The 26,360-nt window shown below is 44.0% G+C and overlaps 1 protein-coding gene across 2 annotated transcripts; it reads right to left on the reverse strand.

Moving 5' to 3' along the window:
* Nucleotides 1-210: 210 nt before the first annotated feature.
* Aars1 (alanyl-tRNA synthetase 1) lies at nt 211-24,452 on the reverse strand. 2 transcript variants are annotated; one of them, XM_047527725.1, is made up of 21 exons: nt 24,393-24,452; nt 21,918-22,082; nt 18,234-18,422; nt 17,766-17,911; nt 14,617-14,808; nt 13,324-13,468; nt 12,811-12,956; nt 12,097-12,205; nt 11,800-11,950; nt 11,013-11,137; nt 10,412-10,556; nt 9,053-9,231; nt 7,719-7,832; nt 6,541-6,747; nt 5,589-5,773; nt 3,310-3,418; nt 2,575-2,688; nt 1,894-2,013; nt 1,676-1,762; nt 1,181-1,294; nt 211-753 (listed from the first exon to the last, which is right to left on the reverse strand). In XM_047527725.1, exons 2-21 carry the CDS (start codon nt 22,059-22,061, stop codon nt 568-570), a joined length of 2,907 nt encoding a protein of 968 aa, XP_047383681.1. In that variant the 5' UTR covers nt 22,062-22,082; nt 24,393-24,452; the 3' UTR covers nt 211-567. The 2 variants fall into 2 exon arrangements, with proteins under 2 accessions (XP_047383681.1, XP_047383680.1); XM_047527724.1 differs by lacking the exon at nt 24,393-24,452 and adding an exon at nt 24,096-24,305.
* Between the last annotated feature and the right edge of the window lie 1,908 nt (nt 24,453-26,360).

Raw genomic sequence — 26,360 nt, forward strand, 5'->3', positions numbered from 1 at the left:
TCTCCACAAATGTCTTAAGGTAACTCTGGTAAGCTTTGATCTTGCCATTCCCAAAGCTCAGGATCTGGGGCTGGACTCAGTGAGGACTGCAACCAGGAGTCAGCTGGAACACAGCATATATTCTATAGATGCTCAGGGAGCCAGCAGCTGTCAGACAGGAGGCACCCTGGGGAAGCAGGGATAGAGATCACATGGCAGCATCGAGTTATTGCACATGGTCCTTTTATTCTCTGCAGCAAAAAGGTTTCCTACCTACAGACCCAGAAGCCTCAGGTCAGCAGAGAACTGTTATCTACAGACACAAGCATGACGATGTTAAATAGCAATCCTGGGGTAGTGGTTCTAGACAGATGGTGCTGATGTGAAGGGCTCAGGGCAGTAATATAACAGAGCACTGAGTCACAGGACGGCTCTCAGGTGTGTTCCAGTTACTGCTGGGTTAGGACGGATGGTGCTGTTTATAAAGGTCCCAAGATTCAAATGTCCTTGTGGCAGATGGAGAGCTACTGGCTGGACTGATGTATCCAGGTGAGAGGGAGACAATGGCCAGTGAGAGCATCCCTCCCCTCAGTTCTTCACATCTCCCAGGCGGAGCTGGGCAAAGGAAGTGGCCAGCTGTAGCGCCTCCTGCAGGCAGCCCACATTCTTGCCAGTGGCCTGGGCAGACACGTCCTTGCCACCACCTTTGCCATCCATCAGGCCTGACACCTGCTGTACCCACTCGCTGGCTTTTAGGCCCCGGTTGGCTGCATTCTAGAAGACAGGAAGAGGAAGTAGGAGTCAGATCAGAGGATGGGATTAAGAGGAGCATGGAGAGAAAGAAAAAGGAGGGAAAGCCATGGTCACCCACCCCTACCCTGGCTGTTGCTGTCAGAGGCTGAGACACTCTACAGATGGTAGAGGAATAGCCAGTGACCACTGCCAGATGAGGAGTGGCAAAGCCAGGCATCAGCCAGCACAGTCAAACATATTCACAAATGAAGAGGCCTGAGGTGGTAAGGGATGCTGAAAAAGGTGACACACAGGTGGCAGGAGGTTGGCTGTTTTTTGCAAGGGCTGCACACACATGAATGGGTCTCAGCAAACAACAGAAGAACCAAACTCTGAGAAGCCACGGATGGTGCTTCCCACAGGCACAGAGGCTTGCAGGCTTTGGAACAAGGCTGCAGGGAATTCTGACCTGGGGAACCTGACACAAGCAGGTGATCTTGCCAGCGTCATTGTCCACTGTGAAGAGCATGGCAGATGTCTGTGGGGAATGCGTCTTGAAAAGCTTCAAGGCTTCATTCAGGGCCTATAGGGAGAACCTAGTGTCAGGCCAGGACCCTGGGGCAGGAGGCCCTGCTCAAATAAGGGTTAGCCCTCAGTCACCACCCCAATCCCTTCCAGGAACAGGTGTTATCTCTAGAGCCCGCATGAAGGACCAAGCCCAGGGCCGCACCCACACTCTGGCTCTGAGGTTTGCCTTACACCTAAAGGGAGCTGCTCCTTTCTCCAGCCCGTATTTTTCCATGGCTCAGCCTAACCTCAATCCTAGACAGTAAGCCCTCAGGTGACCACATGGCTCAGAGCCTCAAAGCCCACCAGTCAGCTACCAGAAGGCTGATGGGGCCAGGAAGGAAGGGGACATGCAGTGGATAGGCCAGGCAGTGCCTGGACCCCAGCCCCTGGTTGCCTTGGCTGAAGCGCCGCTCTCCATCTCCAGGATAACCAGGGGCTGGTTGGGGTTGCTGTCGATGAGCTGCTTTGTCCTCTCCAACACCTGCAAGAAGGAAGTCCAGCAGAGTCTCAGGCCAAAGGCCCAGACCCTGAAACCCAGGCAGCAGTCGCACCAGGCTCTGTCTAGGAAATCCTCTTGGCTTTCTTCCTGCCACCAGTACTGCCAGGACTCACTCGCTTTTGGACATCAGCTTTGCTAGCGCGGTCTAGGTCATCCATGATCTTCTTCAGGGATTTCAGAGTCTCTCGCAGTTCATCCTTCTGCCACTGGGGGATAACTGCAGTGGCCAGTGCCTGGAACAAGAACCAGAAGACCATCAGTCTCTGGGCCACACATGCTAGGATGTGAAGCTCCGGCCCTCCTAAGTCTTTGAACTAAAATCCTCTCAACTTGTTGCTGGGAAAAGGTATCTGCTGGTCTTGAGACCAGTCACTGTAGCAATTTCAGGAGTTGTCACAAGCAGGGTTAGAGAAAAAGGGGTGCTATAAAGAGGGCTCAGCTCTCATGTAAGAACTGATCCTGACCAGGCCATGAGCACAGCTTAGGAGGAATTAGGGGAAGTTCCAGATGTTAAGAAACACCAGGTGGGTCTGGAAACAGTGAACACCCTCCCTCTACATCTCTCTCACCCAAATGCCCATTCATGCTTAGAAAGGGCTCTCCTGCCAGCAGCAATGGAAGCAGTAGGCAGGGTCCAGGGGTTTGTGGGCCAGCATCAAAGAAGTCCCCTTTGCAAGGCCACTGGACAAGAAGTCAGCCCTGAGGCTACCATGAGAGTTCCTCAAGAACAGAGAGGGCCTTGCTCCACAGATGTACAAGGAATGAGCAGGCCGAGGGAGTAAGGCTGTCCTTACCTCACCAAGGTCAGCGATCTCCCTCTGCACATCCTTGTTTGGTGCGGTCTGGGCCTTCACTTTGGCTTCCATAACAGAGAGAGATTTCTTCAAGCTCTCTGCCTTCCTGAGGGCCTGGGAAGGGGACGATCAGAGCTATAAATCTGAGCAGGTAACTTTTGGTCTCACAGCTGTCTGAAAACAGCTGCAGAAGCACCACTAGCACATTGTAGAGCACATGCCCCAAGAGACCAGAAGTTTCTTTCCTCCAGGAAGCAAGTGCTGACAGCCTCCTGCCCCAGAAAGGAGCACTTTCTTCACATGCTTGGCCAGCAAAAGCTGTACCCTAACTCAGGTTTGGGGTGAGCAGGAACTCACAATTCAGGAGCCTTTTTCATGCTGTTAAATGACTACCCCTCAGGATTCAGCACAAACTACAGTTCCCACCCTCAGAACATGTACCTCTATGCCCTGCACCTCACACTAGGTACACATCCTTCAGGATATGTGGAGAAGAGAGGGAGCCCTTGAAAGCACAGCAAAACTGTGGCTGACCCTCCCAGACATGGATGTATTGAGACAGAATTTATATACATTTAAAAGGTTAAACACAATAGCTGGGACGTCTTGTGTGGAGGTAGCAGTCTGTACTTCCCTTCTGACTACAGCAGCCACAGAACTGTTTGCTCCATGGATTCCCAAATGGGCTTCCCCTGCCTTGTTCAAATAAACTACACACCCACCCACTGTGCTCACCTTCTGAGCTTCAGCACCTGTGACAGCAACAATCCTCCTGATACCCTTGGCAATAGCTTCTTCAGTCACAATCACAAAAGCTCCTGCATGACTTGAATTCCGCAGATGCCTGAATGGCAGAATACAAAATCAGGGGTGAAAGGAAGCTTGGCTCCCTGGCCACCTCTCTGCCCGCTGGGAGCCCATAGCTGCTATGCCTGAACCCCATGAGGTCATCCCTCCAGGGAACAATGGTTAATTCCCTTGTGTTTAAGGAAATTTCAGAACACAGCTCTGGCTAAATAAGGTCAAAAGAAGCAGTAAGGGGAAGAGAGTAAGAGAAGGCTGGGCTTGGGAGTGTTCTGACACTGGGCAGACACCATTTCTAAGTCTCACTCTTTTCATGTATAAAATGGGGATAATTCTCCCCCACATGGCTGTTGTGTGAAAAGCAAATTAAATAAAAAGGAAAGTCTGTAATCCCTAACATCCAATACAATATCAGAGTTGTTGGGCTCTACATGACATTTTTGGTCCTTTGGTGGAATATAAGCTATCTTTTTACATCCCTGCTCACTAGGTGATAATATTGGAGGATTAATTTTAACATCTTACCACAACCCCTTAAACAAATAGATCTTATTCCTTGGTCATTAATTTCTCACAGTCATTCTGCAGTGGTATAAAGTCTTTGAAAGTTGTTTCCTATGGTCTAAAAACTACAGGTATTTGGGAAGAAGTGGCATTCACCTGAAGACTCAATTCAGCTGGCAGAGACCTAGGACTTGATCCCTTAGGTCCCTAGCCTGCCTTCCATATACCCCACCTGTTCAATGCCTAACTAAGGCCTGCAGGAAGGCTTGGGTAGGCTTGACCATGGCCTAAAGAATGTTCTTTTCACCAGGCTTGCTTTGAAACAAGGAACTTTCCATGACCTTCCCTAAAAGACCACACAAGCTATGGAGGAATATAATTTAGGAGAAACAAGTGGCTCGCTCAAGCTGAGCCAGGTCTACCACATGGTCTGCTCAGGGGCTCTCAGACAATGGGCTTAATTCCTCAGATGCTGCTCAAGCTGGCAAAGGAAATAAGGTGAGGTGCCAGGAATGGACGGTGAAAAGTGAAAAGGTGCCCAGACAAACCTCTCCGGAAGCAGGAACTCACACAGAGATTTTATTAGGTCAGACGAACAGTGTCTGCCCTGAAGAGAGAGAGAGAGCGAGCATGGGGAGAGCGCATGGCAGGGGAGCTTCACTTAAGTAGTTGAATTTCCCAGACTAAGGATGATCGGGCCAATTGCTGAGCAGTTAAAATTTGTGGGCTACAGATTAAGCCAATGGCTGCTAAGCACAAGCTGACAAGTGGACCAGTGGCTGGCTAGGATGGCAGACTGATAGCTGGGGGTGCTGTCATGGCTCCTTGTCTTCCCCTGCAGGTGTGTCCTGCAACTGGCGGCCCAGGAAGGAGCCCCATGAGGTCATAGGGTGTGCTAGTTGTAGGCAGCCCAAGGCCCAAGATGAGAACCAGACTGCAGGGCAAACCCAGCGCCCACCTGCTGCCTGCCATGGCCAGGCAACACCCAGAGGGTTCAAGCGGGCAGTGCGCTGCGTCCGCACCTGCGGACCTGCCACACCACATCCGCTTGCCTGGCAGCTCACTGAGCGCTACAGATGGAGGGCTAAAGCCAGACCAAGAGCTCCATGAGCACTCCATGGCCTTGCTGAATCCTGAATTCGTGTCTGCCTTCTTGTTATGCTCAGCCCAGGGAATTGGGGTAAATGTGCTTACAATGCTTTTTACCTCCTTTTCCAGGAAGAACATTTCACCACGAACCCAGGAAAAATTAATATCAGACATTGAAGGATCAGACTGGAGCACTAGGATTCTTGGAAATACTATTTAGCAAGTGAGTTTCTGAGGACTTCATTTCAACCTTGGAAAAAACAGAGTTTGGGGCTGGGAATGTAGTTCACTGGTACATTGTCTGTATAGTATGTGCAAGTATTCCATCTCCAGCACAGTTAAAAGAAAAAAAAAAAAAAAAAAAGAAAAGAAAAGAAAAAGAAGAGCCAGGCACAGTGGCACAAGCCTGTAATCTCAGCTACCAAGGAGACTGGAGGCAGGAGGATTACAAATTTGAGGCCAGTCTGGGCAACTCAGTGAGACACTGTCTCAAAATAAAAAGGATTAGGGATATAGCTCAGGGAGGGAGGAAGAAGCGAGGAAGGAAAGAAGACATGAGTTGGTCAAACCTATAAAGCAGGTGCCCCATTTATTGCTGCTCCTCCCACAGTACTCACGTTCCACCACAGAATTCAACTGAAGTGAGGGAGCCAGCAGGCCCAGAGGGATCATCCAACAGCTCAGATACTGGGACCCCAATGGAGACAACTCGCACGGGATCGGGATAAGTTTCATCAAACACAGCCCGCAGGCCCTGGATGGCTTTTGCTGCTGCCAGGGGACAATCTTGGGTGTAGACAGGCTGCCAAGAAAGAAGACAAAACAACAAAAATCTGGGAAAAAAATCTTTCCTGAAGATGAACTGAGAGGCACAGATGGGAGGCTGAGACAGAAGAATCACAAATTCAACACCAGCCTTTGTAACTTATTGGGTTCAATGCCCAGTACAAAAAAAAAAAAAGGGAAGGAAGAAAGAAAAGAAGAGGCACAGAAAGTGCGGGCCTACAGGCAGGACTCCAAGGCTCTAACCCTAGCTCTGCCTGGCATGTGTGCCAAGCCTCTTAAAATAAGGTACCATGTACAAGACAAAGGGATCAAGATGGGAATTTCCAAATTTTTGTTAAACTGTAAGCCAGATCTCATGTGGATGCACTGTAGGTAAACAGACATATAGCTGGGCATGGTGGTGCATGCTTGTAGTCCCAGCTACTTAGGAGGCTGAAGAGGGGGATCACTTCAGTCTAGGAGTTTTGAGACCAACTGGGGAACACAGAGAGATCCCACTTCTAGCGGGGTGTGGGGAGAATCTACACACAGAGAAATGGATAACTAGAAGAGCTCTGGTTGTCCTAAGGAGGAAGGAGATCAAAGATTGCTTTCTCCTTCCACCAAACAGCACCTTGGCCCACTACAAAAGCAGTTTTGAGAATCACTGCTTTAAGCAAAGCTATGTGCAAGACACAATTTGCTACAATAGAATGGGAACATTTGAACTGCTAAGCTTCCATGGTACAAAGTGATGGTGTGGGAAAGAATGAGGTTAATGAACTTAGACAAAGTCCAACCTACCTTGGCTGCCTCAATCATCTCATTGGCAATCTCTTCAGTCTTCTTGATCTGTTGGGTGGACATTGCTCCCTTGGCAGTGAAGTCAAACCGAAGGCGATCAGGAGCAACCAGTGAGCCTTTCTGATCAGCTTCCCCAAGCACTGAGCGCAGGGCAAAGTTCAGAATGTGGGTAGCTGTGTGGTTGCTCATGACAGGTCTCCGCCGAGGCTGTAAAGGGCAGAGGTGGCTGATACTTGGAGAATGATTGGATGGCTGTAACAAATAGCCAGTCATCCCCAAATACTGGAATTTTCAGCTGGATACATGGCTGTCCAGAGTAAAAAATTCATTTCCCAGCTTCCCTTGCAGGTAGTAAGTTCTGGCATGACTAAGTTCTGGCAAAGAGGATGTGAGCAGGAAGTGAGTAATACCCTTAAGAGAAGGGGTATGCCCTTTCCCTTCCACTTTCTAAAACAGGAATTAGTAAACTAAGGCCTATGGGTCAAATCTGACCTATTGTCTGTTTTCATAAATTTTTACAAATAGTTTTACTGGAACATAGTTACACTCATTTGTTCACATACTGTTTACAGCTGCCTGTGCACTACTAGAGCGTAATCAAGTAACTGTGATAGATAGCGTGTAGTCCACAAAAACCAAAATATTTACTATCTGACCCTTTATGAAAAATAATGTCAACCTTTGGTCTAGACAATGGATCTGATAGTTACCTTCTTAGACCACGAAGTTCTGGGCAAAACCCCAGGAATGATGGAACACCAAATGAGAAGTTGGACTCTATCACTCTGGGGCAGTCTTCTATCACCTTGGACTTTTAGGTGTGAGATATATATTGCTATCTCACCTTAAGCTATGGTTTTGGAGCTCTGCTGTAGCATGCAATAGAGCCTAGATCTTAACTAATATAGGCTCCTCAGCTCCTGAAGAAGTGTTTGATGTTAGAAGAGAAACCCATGAAACAAGTCCATAAGATCTCAATAGAAAGCAGTGGTGAAACCACTGTCGAAGAACATGCAGGTTTTACTTAGTCACATCCCTTACAATCTACAAACTGTAACAAAATTTACTCCTGCACTCTACTTATAATTTCACTTAGGAAAGATAATGATGGGACAATGTAAAACTGAAGGAGATGATTACTAAGGAGATCCCATGGAGGCCAATATTATGCAACTCACCTCATCAATAAATAGCCGGACCTGATCCCCTACTTTCAGGTTGCCGTAGATTGTTCCTATGTGCAGCACATACCCTCCTCGCACCTGAGCATTCTTCACTGTGAACTCCGTTTTCTAAGGAGAGTCAAGCAGGAAACCAACAAATGAGTTTTCAAAAAATATCAATACTCTCTAAATATATGTGTGAACATGGTGTGGTGGTGCATGCCTGTGATCCCCATGACTCAGGAGGATGAGGTAGGAGGATTGCAAGTTCAAAGCTAGCCTCAGTAACTTAGCAAGGCCCTAAAAAACTTAGAGAGACCCTGTCTCAAAAAATAAGAAGGGTCAGGGATGTGGCTTAGTGGTTAAGTGTCCTGGGTTCAATCCCTGGTACCAAAACAAAACAAAACAAAAAACTTAAATATATGTGTGTGCATATATGTATAAACACATACATAAAAATTCACATTAAAAATTAAAAATTAAATTCACATATATTAAATATTAAAAACATTAAAATTAAAATTCACATATATAAAAAATTCTGTCTTCAGGGGGTGGGGATGTGTCTCAATGATAGAATGCTTGCCTAATAAATGTTAGGCCCTGGGTTCAATCCCCAATACTGGCAGGGGAGGGAAATTCTACCTTTATATATATAAATTATACACATTACATGTATTCTCTAAGCACTCTAATGATTTTTATATGTGGATATATATATATATACATATATACCACTAATACCATTATATATGTTAAACATACATATATATACACAAGATTGAGGATAATCATAAGAGAATTTGAAAGCCATTATAAGTAACCAGACATTTAAAGAAACCAGGTGACTCATGCAGGCCAAACTTGGCAGCGTGTGATGGCACACGCCTGTAATCCCAGCTACTTGGGAGGCTGAGGGAGCAGGATCACAAGTTCGAGGACAGCCTTAGCAACTTAGTGAGATGCTGTCTCAAAATAAAAAAATGGCTGTGGATGTAGCTGGGGGACACAAAAAACCAGAGAGAGACCAAATTCAGCTGTGGCTAAGCTAAGGGCTGAGTTTCCTGCAAGGATGCCTGCCATTCAGAAAACTGCCTCTCCTTATTCATAAGAATGCAGGAACTGGAGATGACCTGTGTATCCTGGTTCCAAGGATCCTCCTTGCAAGGATACCTAATGGCCAGGAAAGCATCAAGTACGAGCAGCAGCTTCCTTGGTTGCAGAAACACTGACAATGAAACCCAACTCAGACCTTTTGGGGTGTGCTCCTCAAAGCCTGGGGCACTGAGGAAGCTTCCCAACTCTACACCCAGGCCTCCCTGGCTAACATGGAAGAACTGCTGGCTTACATCCTCACTGCAGTCATCAACCTTCACCAGATAGCCTTCATCGTAGATCTGCCCTCCTTGCTCGGCATAGAAACAGGTCTTATCCAACACCACTCCACACTCCTGGCCCGTAGATACTTCTTCCACGAACATCTTCTCCCTGCGCAGAGCCAACACTGTGGCCACTGCACTCTCAAACACTGCTCGGTGGACATGCAAGGATGGGAGAAGACAATGTCAATGATTCTATGCACTTTTTTTTTTTTTCTCTTATTTTGGTGTTGGGGAATCAAACCCAAGGCTTTACAAATTGCTAGGCAAACACTCCACCAGAGATACATCCCCATCTCTGTTCATACATTCCTAGTTGACCTTTGCTGGATTTGATTTTTCAAATCCTTCTTAGGTTCGAACTGTCTAACTTTATTATATAAGCAAGCCCATTAAACTCCACGAAAGAATTAGCAGGCTGGTTTTCCACTGGGTAATGCAATACTCAGTAGGGGGACTAACTGTACTGGTTTCTAGGACTGAGGAATTTCCTGAGGTGCAGGCCTTCAGTGTTAACACAGGGTTAGCTCTGAGAAAACTAGACAGTAGGTCACCCTAACTTACAGACACTGAACAGAAACTTGATAAATCTGATTAAATCTTTAAGATTAGTAACAAAGGTAGGTGCCCCGACACACTCCTGTAATCCCAGATACTCAGGAGGCTGAGACAGGAGAATTGCAAATTTGAGGATAGCCTCAGCTAAATAAAATATAAAAAGGGCTGCGGACATGGCTCAGTGGTTAAGTACCCCTGGACTCAATCCCCATTATCCAAAAAAAAAAAAAAAAAAAAAAAAAAAAAAATGTATTCATTGTGTGATCATTTGGATGAACTTTGGTTTAATTAGGACTGCTCTCTGACGGGGTAAAAATGTAAAGCTTGTATTGCCCATTTATTTCTTTTGTTTCTTAACTTTAGAATGCTATACTGATGGAAAATTCAATAGCCACTGTGGATTGTTTCAAGGTTAATTGACAGATTTCCTGCAAGTAGTTACAAATTGAGGAAACTTGCAAAGGGTACATGGACCCTCCCTGCAATTCTATTTTTTACAACTTCCTCTAACTATAATTATTCCAAAATAAAGAGTTAATAGAAATAAAACCACCAGCCCAGGATACTTTTGAGAATAAAAGTACAGCATAGCCAGGTGTGGTGGGCCTACCAGCTACTGAGGAGGCTGAGACAGAACTGCTTCTTGAGTCCCAGGGCTTGAGAGAAGCCTGGATAACAAAGGCTGTTGGAGACCTGCTGCAAGGCACCTAATCTCTCAAAACACTCCAGACTGGGGGCCGACAGCTCAGAAGCAGGAGACCAACAACATACCATAGCTACCATTGGAGTCCGAATGGTAGCTGTACTTTGGAGAATCATCTGTGGCCTCCAGACCCTTTGCCCGGAGCTCTTCAATAGCATAAATGTCCAGCATAATGAGGTCTTCCCCACCTGCTCCTTTGCCCTGTGACTTCAGCTGCCAGTAAGAGAAACAAGCATTAAGTCACCTTAAAGTGTTGGGCAGCCGGGGGGAGTGCCGGGGGGCGGGGAGCTTTAAAGAATTCAAACTTGCAAAACTATACTCAAGGTAAAGCTCTAGAACAGCATTTTCCAATCTTGGCACTCTACTAACATTTTAGGCCAATTCATTCTCTTTTATGGAGATGGTCTTTTGCACTGTAGGATGTACAGTAGCATCCCTGGTCTATACTAACAAAATGACAGGAGCATCTCGCCCCTAGTTATGAAAACCAAAAATGTCTTCATACATTATTGCTAAATGTTCCCAAGGGGTGCAAAATCCCTCCCATTTGAGATCCTCTGGTCTAGGGGGAAAAAATTTCAGACATCAATGGAAGGAAAGTCATGCTTCCTTTATAGTCAATCTTGACTACGTAGGTACTGGTTTCCTGTTCACTCTCACATTCCTTACCTGGGCTAATTTCCTCTCCTCTTCAAAGCCATCCATATCAACCACCATGCCCTTCTCTTCAGCAATCAGTCCAGTGAGATCCACTGGGAACCCATAGGTGTCATAGAGGAGCCAAGCAGTGTCCCCTACATAGCACAAAGGAACTGCATCAGAATAACAAGGAGAGTCCCCTTCTTTTCCATGTGGAATCCTCCAGGAGGATGTTGGGAGTGATCAAAGGAATTAGAGTCAAGGCAACTCAGCATTGGTCCTATAGGACCTGTCGGAAGTACAGGGGTCTCCTGGTGATGTTCATTTCTTGATTTGAATTGGTGTGTTTAGTTTGAGAAAATTCAGAACCTCCCTTTATATATTATACTTCCATTAAAAAACAAAACAAAAATCTTTTGGAATTAATTATCCTATCTGATGAAAAATAAAGCAAGTTGCAAAATGGTATATACCAAATGTTCCCATTTTTGCTTGAAAAGCATACACATATATATGTGAATACCTATGTGCACTTGCATCCTGAATATACCAAACTCTTAAGAATTGTTACCTCTGAAAAATAAATTTGGAAAAGGACTTTCACTTTTTACTTCTGTAGTGTTTGAATACTTTACCATAATAAAGTATTACTTTTATAATTTTACTCTAAATCCCATTTTGCACCAAAAGCAGTTTGACCAAGCTATGCTCCGCCTCAGCAGACATAGGAGCCCACTGTAGGCCGTTGAATGAGGACTTTGCTTTTCCCAGAAAGATGGCACCGCCAGGTTGGAGGAAGCCACAAACTGGGCCTCACCAGGAATGGTCTTGCAGTCTCCCAGGCTCTGAATTTTCCGGTCCAGGATGCGACGTCCTCTGCTGAGAGTCTTTAGAAACTGAACTTCTTCTTCATTAATGATGTCCTTCACCATGTCTGGGTCCTTCTTTAGCTCAGGAAAAGCATCTCCCTGACAAGGTGGGAGGGGGCTCAATGAAGCCAGAGACCATTTCAGGACCCCTTTTACAAATGCCCATTATTAACATGCTGCCTCCCACTCTATCCCTGTTAGAATACAGCTTTAGCACAGAAGAGGTAGCAGGGAAATGTACCTACCAGGGACTGGACGACAACATCCACTAATGTAGCGAAGAAACCCCTGCTGGCATTGAGTTTCTCATGGGAGTATCGAACAGCCCGGCGGAGAATCCGTCGCAACACATACCTGTAAGAGGCAAAACCTAGTGGTGTGCCAGACAACATTCCCAGCTGAGGGTTCTTTGTCAAGTGCCTTTAGAATTCTACCCAAGGCAACATGACCAACTTTCTGTCTTGTTCTTGCAGAGACTTTTTTCTATCCTAATCCTGCTTATTTTTGTTGTCCCTAAAGTCACTAAGGTTAATTCCAACATAAACTCAGTAACATACCCACAACCACATGTCAAGGATTAGCTAGACTAAACCCTAGTTTGTTGTCATTCCATGTTTACCTACCAAAAGAGAGAGACAAAAGAACAAACCAGATGCACGTGATCCCAGGCCCTGCCTGCCAGTAGTGGAGTTTCCTGGGGCTAGTCAATACCTAAACCTACCCACCCCTGCCCAGTTTCTATCATACAACCTTAAATACAATCCTTACCATTTGTACTTAGCAAAAAAGACTCAATATAGTGGCATCTCTTTCACATAAGCAGAAATTCCTTTTATCCCTTAAAAAAAAAGAACCTCCACCTATCCAGAAGACAGAAACCCATAATAAAATATGGTTTTAAGTTTCAACGAGTCATAAAACTCATGGTGTCAAATACTGCCCAGTATGTACACACTCACCCCCGCCCTGTGTTGTCAGGCCGGCCGCCATCAGCCAGTGCCACAGTGATGGTCCGAGCATGATCAGCCAGCACCCTGTAGGCCATGTCAATCCCATCAGCATCCTCTGCACCAACTTTCCCAGTGTATGGCCGGGCACCTGTGCCCTACAGGTAAACACCCAGACATAGCCCATTAGCAGACAGCCCTTCTGGTGCTGCCTTTGCCAAGGAGGGTCTTAAAGGATTGAAAAGCATTGGGAGAAAGAATGACCATCTTGTCAGATCCCATAACCTCAGAAAAGGTGACACTAGGGGAAGCAAAAAGCCTCCTGCCAGCCCCCTACACTCAACGAATTGGACCGTTTTGTGCTTAGCGTCTCATGCTATTGGCAATGAAATAAGCAGATGGTAACAGGTACCTAAGGCTGGCAAAGCATATGGTGATTTATCTTTGACAGCACTACAAAGATCATCAGCACTGCAAAGCCAGAAACCTCCATGGAAGTTTCAATCTTTGCAACAGGACTAGTACCTTCTGAATGGCTTCAAAGTAAGGAACAAAAAGGTCAGTGTCATAGTTGGACATCTTATTCTGCAGCACAGACACCAGTCGTTCCAGTCCCATCCCTGTGTCAATGCTTTTCTTAGGAAGAGGTTTCAGAATGCCATCGGTCTCCCTGTGTAATCCAGAGAAAGAAGCTGAAGCAAGGACTCAGGTTGTTACTTCTCCAGGTCCTGCTGGTCAAAACTCACAAAGTAAGTGGACACACCTGTAATCCCAGCAGCTCAGGAAGCTGAGACAATAGGATCATGAGTTCAAAGCCAGCCTCAGCAATGGCAAGGTGCTAAGCAACTCAGTGAGACCCTGTCTCTAAAAAAAATATAAAATAGGGCTGGGGATGTGGCTTAGTGGTTGAGTGCCCCTGAGCTCAATCCCTAGTATCCCCCCCCCCCCAAAAAAAAAAACCCTGACAAACCAGTTTGTAGCCTGTGACTATTTGATATTTGCTTTTGTCTAGTTTGGTGACAGGGGAAGGGAGGAGGGAAAGGAAAGGATAGTACTCTGGGGTCCACTTAAGAGTGAGAAAAGCTCCTGAGAAATGAGCTTTAAAATACCAGCTCAAATGTCAACAGGAGAGCTGGGGTTGTGGCTCAGTGGTAGAGCACTTGCCTAACCTATGTGAGCACTGGGGTCAATTCTCAGCACCACATATAAATAAATGAATAAAATAAATGTCCATCAACAACTAAAGACATATTTTTTAAAAAATTCAACAGGAATGCCATTATAGCAGTAGCCCTCAAGGTATTACATGGGATAAAACTAGTTAATAAAAAAATAGGCCTAGCCAGGCACAGTAGCACAGACCTATAATCCCAGTGGCTGGAGAGGCTGAGGCAGGAGGATCTCAAGTTCAAAGCCAGCCTCAGCAAAAGCAAGGCACTAAGCAACTCAGCGAGACCCTGTCTCTAAATAAAATATAAAACAGGGCTGGGGATGTGGCTCAGTGGTTGACTGCCCTGAGTTCAATCCCTGTATCAAAATCCTCCTCCTCCTCCTCATCATCATCCTAGCTCTGGCACAGATATCAGTGGAGAAACCTGAGAATAAAATTTAAAGAACTGCTACAAGATCTCATGTCTCTGAAGCTGATATGAGTACTCGTGTCTCTGGAGGTAACATGAGTACTCCACTGTCCCTAAAGATTAGGATCTGAAAAGAACCTTCAGCCACAAAGACAGTCACACGGATGATTTCCCTTTCTCTGCTTGACTCAAGGAAAGGTTCTCTTCTTAGAAGGAATGAAGCAGACCCCACTGCTACCTGTTATACTGGATGAATACAAGGTTCCAGATCTCTAGCACATTGGGGTCATCCTGGTTGACGAGGTGTGCAGCATCCCGACCACCAATCCGGTCGTAGTGGATCTCACTGCAGGGACCACATGGGCCTGTATCACCCATCTCCCAGAAGTTATCCTTCATGTTGCCCGGGAGAATTTTAGTGTCATCCAGCCTGCACAGAGGAGGGAAGATAAGCCCAGTTATAGCCACTAACAAGGATCCTGCTGGGTCTTGCTTCCACCACAAAAAGAGATCCTTAAGATTTCTCCTAAAAAAGGCCTTTTCTTTGCAATTACTAATATTAAGCTTACATACAAATCCTACTAAAGGGGTGGAATATGTCTCTTCTCAAATGTGACTACAGTAGAATACAAAATAAATATATGCTACGTTCAAAACTCTAAAAATATGCAAAAATGGATAAAGCCTAGAAAAGAACACATAAAAATGAAAGTGTATATAATGACTGCAACAAGAATTTAAGCACAGCAAAAAAATTTTTTTGTACCAGGGAGCGAATCCAGGAGCACGTAACCACTAAGCCATATCACTAGCTTTTTATTTTTTTATTTTGAGACAGAGTCTTGCTAAGTTGCTTAGGGCCTCACTAAACTGATAAGGCTGGCTTTGCATCTAAGATCCTCCTGCCTCAGCCTCCCCAGATGCTGGGATTAAAGCATGTGCCACCATGCCCAGCTAGCAAATGTTTTCTTTGCAAATAATCCTTCATCTTTCAAAATGACTGCTATGGTTTGTAGGTGGAGGTGGTCTGTCCATACCAAAACTCATGAAATTCAACTTAGGGACTGGGGGCATAGCTTAGGGGCTGAGTGCATGCTTATGAGCATGTGTGAGGCCCTGGGATTAATCCCCAGCACAAAAAAAAAAAGGAAAAAAAAAGGAAGGAAAATTTAATAAGTTAATCTAATAATGTTGAGAGGTGGTGGGACTTTTAGAAGTAATTTGGTCATGAGGACTTAACCCTCAAACAGGGATTAATATAGCTCCCCCAAGATTGGGTTAGTTAAACTGGGCACGGCTGCACATGCCTGTAATTCCAGCAGTTGAGGTTGAGACAGGAGGATAGCAAGTTCAAAGTCAGCCTCAGCAACTTAGTGAGGCCCTAAGTAACTTAGTGAGACCCTGTATCAAAATAAAAAAATAAAAAGGGCTGGGGATGTGGCTCAGTGGTTAAGTACCTCTAGGTTCAGTCCCAGTCCCAGGTATCAAAAAAAGAAAAAGGGGCAGGGAGGGAGGGAGAGAAGCGGAGAGAGAGGTAGAGGGAGGGATGGAGGGGGGGGGGGAGAGAGGGAGAGAGAGGGAGAGAGAGGGAGAGAGAGGGGGAGAGAGAGGGGGGGAGAGAGAGAGAGAGAGAGAGAGAGAGAGAGAGAGAGAGAGAGAGAGAGAGAGATTGATTGAGAGTAGGGTTTTGTGAGTGTATGTTGCTGGGCATCAACCTCAGGACCTCCTGCTTGCTATGTACACACTTTACCACTGAGCAATACTCCCAGCTCCAAAGAAAGAATTTAATAAGATTAAAACATTTCCAAACCATTTGGCTTTGCTGAAAGTTGCTAAACAATAAGATCTTGCTTGTTTGATAAACAAAGTACCGGTATATATACAGCCCAGTAAAAATAAAATAGAAAGTAATTTTTAAAAAGTCAGGCACAGTGGTGCATGCCTGTAACCCCAGGCTAAGGCAGGAGGATCTCAAGTTTAAGTTCAGCCTGGACAACTTAGTGAGACTGTTTTAAAATAAAAGCAGGCTGGGGAGCATATCTCAGTGGTAGAGCACTCCTGGGTTAAATCTGCATTACTGTAAAAATAAAACCCCAAAAAAATCAATAGAGAAAAGACAACAATTGAAGCAATACTGCTTACAAGTATAACAAGAGTTGGGTACAGTGGTGCATGCCTACAATCCCAGCAGCTTGGGAGGCTGAGGTAGGAGGATCACCAGTTCAAAGCCAGCCTCAGCAAAGGCAAGGTGCTAAGCTACTCAGTGAGACCCGTCTTTAAATTAAAAATACAAAAAATACAAAATAGGGATGGGAATGTAGCTGAGTGGTTGAGTGCCCCTGAGTTCAATCCCCCGTAAACTGCCCCCCACAAAAAAACCCCAAGTATAACAGAGTTAATAAGAACAAGACAATGACAACATGGACATCCCAGCCCCCTACATTCAGATTTGCCTTGATGTACCACAAATACTATTAAGATTTCAATACTATTAAGTGTTTGAATATATAACACATATAACTCATCTACTGTGTTCACTTTTCTAATACATTACATATATTATATTAAACTTAAAAAAAAAAAAAACACTTCTTTTTCCTAATCCTGTTTGATACCATGACATTTCATAAGAGATAAACTGTTCCATATAAAGAACAGCACTGTTGAAAAAAACAAAGGTCTACAAAAATAAGAAAAAGGTCTGGAAGACTGTGTACAGAGTATACAACTACTAAACAATGATTAATCTCAGGGACATTTGACTACCTATTTTCAACATTTCAATACCATTTAAATGTTTACAACACATGCATTAGATACACAATGTTTGTTTTGGGGGGGGGGATAATAGGAATTGAACCTGGGACATTTTACGACTGAGCTACATCCACAGCCCTTTTTATTTTGTGACAGGGTCTTGCTAAGTTGCTGAAGCTGGCCTCAAACCTGAGATTTTCCTGCCTCAGCCTCCAAAGTTGCTGAGATTATAGGTGTGCACCACTGTTCCTGGCTAGATAAACAATTTTTTTTAATTTATAAAAAGCAAAAAATGAGGACTGTGTCAGCTTTTAACAATAAAATGATTGAACATACTAATAAGCAATGAATACATCAAAAGATAATTACTCCTGGGGCTATGGATATAGTCCAATGGTAAAGCTTGTGTCCAGCATATGCAAGGCGCTGGGTCTGGATACCTAGACCAGGATGAACAATAAAAAAGGATAATTACTCTCAGTCACCCTAACCTGCATTTCAAAACACACATCCCAAAATGAGAGATGGTGATGTACTCAAAGTCATGACTTTGTACTCAAAGTCATAAACTCTGGCACTGAGTTTAGTAATCACCCCTCTTTACTCTCTGCAAGTGAGTTGCATTCTTACCCCAAATTTTGCCAGATCTGTTTGCACTCCAGATCTGGTTCTAAGCCAGCTGCTTCATCCCCACCAAAGTAAGTAACATAGAGCCTTTCAACTGGAATGCCAAATTCTTGGGTGAGAAGTTCCAGAGCCATTTTACAGGCCAATTCCTACAAAAAGAACAAAAAGAAGGATACAGAACATGGCCAAGCCAAAATCTATTTAGTATGAGTAGATAAAGACCAGATCCTGAGAACATGAAAACTATAATATCTTCACTATAAACTCAACCAAATTCAGGATGAATTTATATAAGAAATATAATCTGCAACCATCAAATTAAAGATATTATTTCTAGCAGGTATTAAGAATTAACAAATATATACTGAATCTCCTAGATGATGATATTTCATGTTTTAAAACAAACTTGTTTCTTTAATGGAAAGGACTCCTTTATTCAAAATTCAAATGGTTCTTCTGCAATGAGCTTACCTTGAAGTAATCTCCAAAAGACCAGGAGCCCAACATCTCAAAGAAGGTGTGATGGTAAACATCCTTGCCCACATCATCCAGGTCATTATGTTTGCCCCCAGCCCTGATGCATTTCTGGGTATTGGCTGCTCTGCTCAGCTTTGCCATAGGGTGAGATGGGTCAATAGTATTCAGGAAGATAGGTTTGAACTAAAAAAAAAAAAAAAGACCAGGACAGTTTGACTTTTAAAGAATTGCAGATTATGTCAGGTGGCCACAACCTGGCAGGAATAGAACATGCACAAACTGTGCTTTGGATTTAGTGAGCCTAAAATATAGGTACTTAGAAGCAGGTGGCCTGATGGAACAAGGCAGAAGCAAGCAGTTTCTCCGCAAACCTGATTCCCTAATGATTCCCACCACTGCCAATGATATCACCTGTGCAGGGGAAGGCCTGCTAGATGTGAGTGGTCAAGGGTTGTGCTCCTTCACAAGTCTCTAATGTTCACGGTTTACATAATCCTTCTGGAAAAATTTATTCTAAAAACTGATATGCTTGTTTGGGAATAAAGGTGAGAAAGAAAATCTGAGACATATTAATGGAGTAAAATTTGCACGGCTTGATGAATAATTGAATGTGTAGGAATAATATTTACTTGCTGAGGACATAACAAGTCATACTTTGATATATCATTGCTATTAGTGTAACTTCTGTCTTACTTTTCCTAGTAGGAAATGTCCATTTCAGCACTGTCCAATTTGAGGACCATTACATGTGACCATGCAGCAAATTAATCAAAATTAAATAATTAGTAATTATGATTATTACTATTATTTTTGGGTGTTGGGGATCGCATCCAGGGCCTCATATATGCTAAGTATGTGCTCTATCACTGAGATATATTCCAGTCTTAATTAACAACTTAAAAATTCTGTTTCTTGCCAGATGCAGTGGCACATACCTGTAATCCCAGCAGCTCAGGAGGCTGAGGCAGGAAAGCAAGTTCAAAGTCAGCCTCAGCAACTTAGCAAGGCCCTGAGCAACTCAGTGAGACCCTGTCTCCAAATAAAATATCAAAAAGGGCTGCAGATGTGGTTCAGTGGTTAAGTACCCTGAGTTCAATTTTCAAAAATTCTATTTCTTGATCACTCTAGCTCAATAATTACATGTGGTTTGTGGTTACCATATTGGGCCACAAAGATATGAATATTTTCATCCTCGTAAAAAGTCTTCTGGATAGTCCTGTGCTAGGTCATGAACTCTTTAAATATAAAAATTACCTCACTCACGTCTATACATCCTACAACTAGCATAATACCTACAAATAAGTTAGAAATCTAAAAAATACCGTTTTGAATTGTTTAAAGAAAAAAAAAAAAAGGTCAAGCTATTTTTGATCTTGAGGCAGAATAGCACAAGTTAAGGAAATGACTGCCTGGATTCAAATCTATATTCACCAGCTATGTAAGCAGAGGCTACTGATTAGAGCTTTTAGCACCTCAGTAGGGATGGCAACAGAGAAACTTAAATGAGTCAATGTATGTGGAAGACATCAGTATCTGGCACATAGCAAATACTACACACAGGTTAATAGTTCCTATTATTTGGGGAATAAACACTGGACCTCTGTGGTTCTTACAAAGGCAGTTCATGTGAGAGAAGACAGTCTGTATGCTTGGGTAGTACAGAACCTTTCCAGTATTCCAGAAAACCCAAACCCTTGAAAGAGTCCACCTGAAATCATACCCCATTTCCAGATGTATGCAAAAGACTCCCACATACCTGAAAATGTTTCGTAATTTTACAGTTAATGATATAAAAGGAATAAAATGTTCCCACTGCTTCCAAGTTTCCATACCCAAAAAGACACCTGGGAAAATAAAAGGTCAATTTATCCCAAAGAGGGAGGATCCCTGAGCTAAGCAGGGCTGCAAGGGAACCATGATGGAAAGCTCTGAGAGCACAAGCTAACCTGCAACCACTTCCAAGCAAGGATCACCCTAGTAAACATTTCTCAGTGACACAAACTGAAAAACTTCCTTTAAATTCCTTTGAGCTGAGTGCTGTAATGCACGCCTGTAATCCCAGTGACTTGGGAAGCTGAGACAGAAAAATCCCAAGTTCAAGGTCAGCCTGGGAAAATTAGGGACCCTGCCTCAAAATAAAAAATAAAAAAGGCTGGGATGTAGCTCCGTTGTAGAGCATCCCTGAGTTCAAGTCCAAGTACTGAAAACTAAATTAAAAAATAAACTCCTTTATAAGGCTGGGGGCATAGTTCAGTGGTAGTATGTGCAAAACCCTGGGTTTCATCCCTGGCAATAAAAATAAATAAAAATAAATAAAACAAATTCCTTTATAAACTTCTTTTCTCGATCAATAAAACTTCAAATATCTTTTACAGTTTGCCCCAAACACAAAACTAATAGTTTCCTCAGCAATAGATCTAATCTGGCATTGGTGGCAACGAGCTTCAAGAAAGGAGTCAAAAAGGGTGTAGTGGCCCATGCATGTAATCACAGCAACTCAGGAAGATGAGGCAAGAGGTTTGTAAGTTCAAAGTCAGCCTCAGCAACTTAGGGAGGCCCTAAGCAACTCAATGAGACCCTATGTCTAAATAAAATACCAAATGGGGCTGGGGATGTAGCTCATGGTTAAGCGTCCCCCGAGTTCAATCCCAGGTACCAGAAAACAAAAAAGTCTGGTGTGGGGCACACCTGTAATCCCAGTTGCCCAGGAAGCTGAGGCAGGAAAATCACTTGAGTCCAGGAATTCAGAGCTACTCTGAGCAAATGAGACCCTGTCTGCAGAGGGAAGCAATAAATAAAAAATTGCGGGGCTGGGGTTGTGAATCAATGGGTAGATCACTTGCCTAGCATGCATGAGGCTCTGAGGTTTGATTCCCCAGCACTGTAAGGAGAAAAAATAATAAAGAAAAAATTTGAATAAAAACACCCAATTTTTTCCTCATTACAAAAAAAGAAAAGAAAATTTTATAGACTAGATGGCAGGCTACATTTTCTTTCTTTCTTTTTTTTTTTTTTTTTTTTTGCAGTGCTAGGGATTGAACTCAAGGTCTCATACGTGCTAGGGAAGTGCTCTATAACTGGCTACAACCCCCCACCCCATGCTATTATTTCTCTTGAGAGGCATATAAATCACATCTGTGAATATCAGGGTCTCTTATCATCATAATTAAAAATAAAAATGCTAAGATCTGAGTACCTACTGTGTGCCAAATGCCATGCTAAACATTTTGTATGCATTATGCATTCTTTTTTTTTTTTTTTTTTTTTTTTGGGTACCTTGGTACCAGGGATTGAACCCAGGGACACTTAACCATTAAGCCACATCGCCAGCCCTTTTTTTCATTTTGAGACAGGGCCTCACTAGGTTGCTTAGGGCCTCGCTAAGTTGCTGAGGCTGGTGTTGAACTTTCAATCCTCCTGCCTCAGCCTGCAGAATCACTGGGATTACAGGTCTGCAATCATGCCCAGCTTTCTTGGGTTCAATCCTCAGCACCACATGAAAATGAATAAATAAAATAAAGGTATTATGTCCATCTATAACTAAAAAATATATATATATATAAAAAAATCACATGGTAAATAACAGAATTAGATTCTGTCTCCCTCCAAGAGTTGTACTTTTATCACTGCTCTGCTCTCTCCTATGTGGATAGTCAAGGAGAAAGGAAAAATCCTTACCTGGTTCATGCCTGCATTGGCAAAGAGTAATGTGGGATCATCCAATGGGATGGTAGCAGATGAATGAACATAGGTGTGCTCATTTCTCTTGAAGAAATCAATAAATCGTGTCCGGATTTCACTTGCTGTTAGGGTTGAATCCATCTTGAATGTCAACCCAAAGAACTTACCAAAGGAAAAAAAAATGAAGAAAAATCAGGGGAATCAGAACTAAAAGCATTACATAAGACTCCCACTTCTCAAGCCAAGTCAAAGCAGGACATAGTACGCTGTTTGATCCAAAAACCTCTATGTTGTAATGTCCAAGGCTAAAAACATCATCAGAGCAAAACTTGGCTGCACAAACAAATAGCAACCCCATCCATTCTTTTTCTCATTCCAGCCTCAATAAGTTCAATACATCAATACACCAAGTAGATCAGGAGGATCCCAAGTTCAAGGGCAACTTCAGTAACTTAGAACCTGTCTCAATATAAAAAATAAAAAGGGGTGGGAATATAATTCTGTGGTAAAGCATTTCTGGGTTCAGTCCCCAGTACTGCAAAAATAGAAAAACAGGAACCATCTCATTTACATTATCTAAAAGTCTCTAGAATTCTTTCCAGACCACCCAACTCTACCTTAAATAGGTGATTTTGGTGGGAATTTGGTTCCTTTTGTTTGTTTTTTTCTTTTTAAAGTATTATCTGTCTACCTATTCAACCATGGTGTTGGGAGGATTCCCCACTCCCCCCAAAAAATATCCTGTGTTTGTTTGGAAGCAATTAGTAAACTATAAGTTCTAAAGGAATAAGATATCTAATACTTTAAGTCATTTAGCATAAATTTTTTTATGAAAAAGACCCAATAAAAATGTTCACATTAAACATGATACCCTGACTCTCAAGAGTTATGTTTAACCACAATTTCAATTGATTTATGCACCGCTTAATCAACACATTACTCAGAAACCCTTTTGGCAAAAAGATGGTAAAACAGGATGAGGACTAAAGAATGGACTAGAATTCTCACAAATGGAGACTGGCTGTCCATGCTGAGAAGTCAAGCCTTGAATTTTCAGAAACTTTGTCATACCACATTCTTCCTCATCCCTCCCTGTCATGGTTCTCAAACTATGGTGGCAAAAATGAATTGACAGCAGTAATTCTTCCTTTGTAGCATCACATGGCTGTTTGAAAATGTCCACCATTTCTCTAAATGGGCTACCTGAGGTAAATAAGTAAATTCCAAAAGACATTTGAATGTCCCATTTTTGCTTACTCATTCAACATAATGAATGCATATTATGTGCAAGGAATCAAGAGGAACTACAGCATATGTCTTTTATGGGAAGACCATCATATACAGAAATAACTGCAGTATTGAACAAAAGGATATGATATGTTGACTATAAGTCGTAAGGAGGCTGGGGCTATTAAAAGCTGTGTTCCACTACAACTCATTCATTTAATTTTTTCAATATAAACAGAGAAAGTCTACATGGGATACAGAAGTAGCACAAAGACAGGACCTCAAATTCCATTTCCCAGCAGGAGCTGTGAAGGTCTTGGCTAGCTTCAATCACACCGTGGCTCCAGCAACAGGACCCTGTAACACGCTCTCCATGTGCCAGGTTAAGTTCTCTGCCCCACCGCTCCTCCTTTCCCTTTTCCTAGTTAATTTCTCAATTTTGATATCTGAATTCCAAAGAAACTTATTTAAGGAAGCCTCCCTTTCTACATTAGGCTCCCCCTCTTCTACTGTCTCATAGCCCCAACTGTCTCCCTTCATAATTTCTAAATGCATTTGATGGCTGTTGAAGACCCATCTTCCATCAGGCTGGTAAGTTACATCTTAATGAGTTTCGTCTCTTGTTTTTGGCTATTAAAGTTTATCCCTCGCATCTAATACACTGGTTGCTATTTCATGATCATTAATACTAATCCTTTGACAGAGAACTCTGAATTCGCTCACATCCTTCAAAGCAGGCTAGGAAATGCAGACTGTCTGAAAAAGTAATAGCTGAATAGGCTGGTATCAACGATTCCGTTAATTCATTAACTTATTTTTTTATTTGATAAGGAGGGAATGGCTCCAGAGGGACTCCGACCATTTGGGCGTCTGAACCCCCACCCACTCCTGGGGGACTAAAACCAGGGGAGATAAAACCGCCGCTTCAAGCGGACACTCGACGGCTACCCTGATCTTCCCAAGGTCTTGGTCCTCAGCAACTCCACCCGAGCCGGCTCCACCTCCAGCGCGCCAAGGGGCCGGCAAAGGCCGCTCTCCCGCTCCCGCCGGGACTCGGGCCCGCTCCAGCTCAGGCCCGGTTTCCCGAGGCCACGCGGGAGTTGGCCCGGGGACCGCCGCAGTTGCTCCCCTTCCCCAGGCCCGGCTCCCTCCCACGCTGCCTCAGAGAGCTCCAAGGTTCGCCAGCCTCCCGCTGGGGTCCGCTCCTAACTCCTCCCTCAGAGCCCACCAGAGGCCCGCGGTTACCTGCTCTCGCAGAGGCGCAGACGCACAGCTGTACCCGCCCCAGGCTACAACCTGCCGCAACCCGCACTGCCCTATCCAATCAGAGCGTGCCGAAGGCGAGTGCCCCGCTATGCCCTGCCCCTAGGAGATCTTATTGGTCAACATACATGCCAATCAAGCTGAGCACGAATCAGCTTATTAATCGGCTTCTGGAAAGGCGGGTATAGCTTGGCTGATGCAATGGCGGAGAAAGATGGGAAGGGTATGTCACATGACGTGGATGGCGGCTGGCTCCTAGAGGCCGACATTTTGGTTTCCTTATGGGAAGTAGTAACAGTTGACGTAGTTAATCAGACCTACGCTATAGTAGCGTGTGTTTGGTAGAGGTCTTCGTTTTAGTTGCAGAATTATATGCAGCCTTCAAAGATTCTTACTGTGCTCATGTATACATTTGTCCTGCTTGACAGACCTTGATAAGGTTTCCTTATGGGAAGTAGTAACAGTGACGCACGCCTGTAATCCCAGCGATTCAGGAAACTAAGGCAGAACAACCTCAAATTCGAGACCAGCCTCAGCAATTTAGCGAGACCCTGTCTCAAAATTAAAAATAAAAAGGGCTGGCAATATAACTCAGTAGTAGAGCGCCCCTGCGTTCAACATCTAGCAGGAAAGGAAGGAAGCAAGCGCAGTGGTAAAGTGCACTTTCAATCGTCAGTACCAATAAATAAATAAACTGTAGTAGGTGTGCTGGCATCCCCTTTTTACGGATGAGCGATGAGCAACCGAATTGGTCCAACTTCATATTGAACATTAAGTTGCAGTCAGGATACAAACTTTTGTCTAATTCCAAAACTCATGTTCTTAACCACTTCTTTATTACATATATTATCTGGTATATCCAAATACACGAGGGTCAAATTGTACCGTTCATAACTTGGCTAAAGACAGTACAGAAAAATATAATTTTTAAGAGTAAAATAGCATCCTATATAAATACATAAAGCTCCTAAGTCAGTAAAAATAAATTACTTGATTTAACTCCCCACTTTACATGCAATTCACGAACTAACATTTGAGTACTTAGTATACAGCAGGTACTAATCTAAGTTTTGATCCTCACAACCGCCTTATGAGTTATTTTTTATTTTTATTTTTTTTAACTTACAGTGCCTCATGCATGCTAGGCAAGACTTCCATCTCTGAGCTACACGCCGCAGTCCCAGAAGAAAAGATTTAGAAAGTTTGGTGGACCTGAAGGGATGTTTATCCTCAACCATTTATCCACCAAATGCGTGACTACTACGTGTTAGTCCCTGAGGATCAACATATAAAAAGGCAGACACTGAGCCTGGAGAGGTGGCGCATGCCTGTAATCCCAGCGGCTCAGGAGACTGAGACAGGATCTCAAGTTCAAAGCCAGCCTCGGCAAAAGCGAGGCACTAAGCAACTCAGTGAGACCCTGCCTCTAAATAAAATACAAAAGAGGGCTGGGGATGTGGCTCAGCGGTCACGTGCCCCTGAGTTCAATCCCCAGTACCCAAAAGAAAAAAAAAAAAAAAAAAGTTAGACACTGCCCTACTCTCATGGAATTCCAGGTCCCGGAGACAGACATTCAGCAATAAACGATAAAGCTGGATATCCAAAACACGTCCTCTGCTGGAGGCTAGTGCTGGTCTTTGCCTGCCTCGCACCCCAAAGTCCTTGATCTTGCCCCAGACAGGCCTGTCGCATGCTCTCAGGGGATTGGCTGGGCGGCTGACTTCCAGGTCTCCGCCAATGAGGTTGAGGCTTGTCCTGGGCAATGAGTGGCAGTTGGGGGAGCGTAACCGCCATGCTGAGCTGCGATGGCTTGGGCTGCCGGCTGTGGCCGAGGCCGGGGGAGGTTTCCTCTGGCTCTGCCGGTGGGCGGTGTGAGTATCTGGGAGGGTACAAAGAGATCCTGTGTTCCACATTTCAGCGTCTTCCTCGCTCCTAACTTTGGGGGAGGGG

This window comes from Sciurus carolinensis, chromosome 16 (genome assembly GCF_902686445.1).
Source record: "Sciurus carolinensis chromosome 16, mSciCar1.2, whole genome shotgun sequence".
In the NCBI taxonomy this organism is placed as follows: domain Eukaryota; kingdom Metazoa; phylum Chordata; class Mammalia; order Rodentia; family Sciuridae; genus Sciurus; species Sciurus carolinensis.

Coding starts and splice junctions, on each gene's coding strand:
- Aars1 (XM_047527725.1), bottom strand. CDS start 22,061: ATGGATTCAACCCTAACAGCAAGTGAAATCCGGACACGATTTATTGAT. Junction 12,206..12,810: donor CCTGACAACACAGGGCGGGG/GTGAGTGTGTAC, acceptor TGCCTCTTACAG/GTATGTGTTGCGACGGATTC. Junction 2,689..3,309: donor CAGGTGCTGAAGCTCAGAAG/GTGAGCACAGTG, acceptor TCCCCTTCCCAG/GCCCTCAGGAAGGCAGAGAG.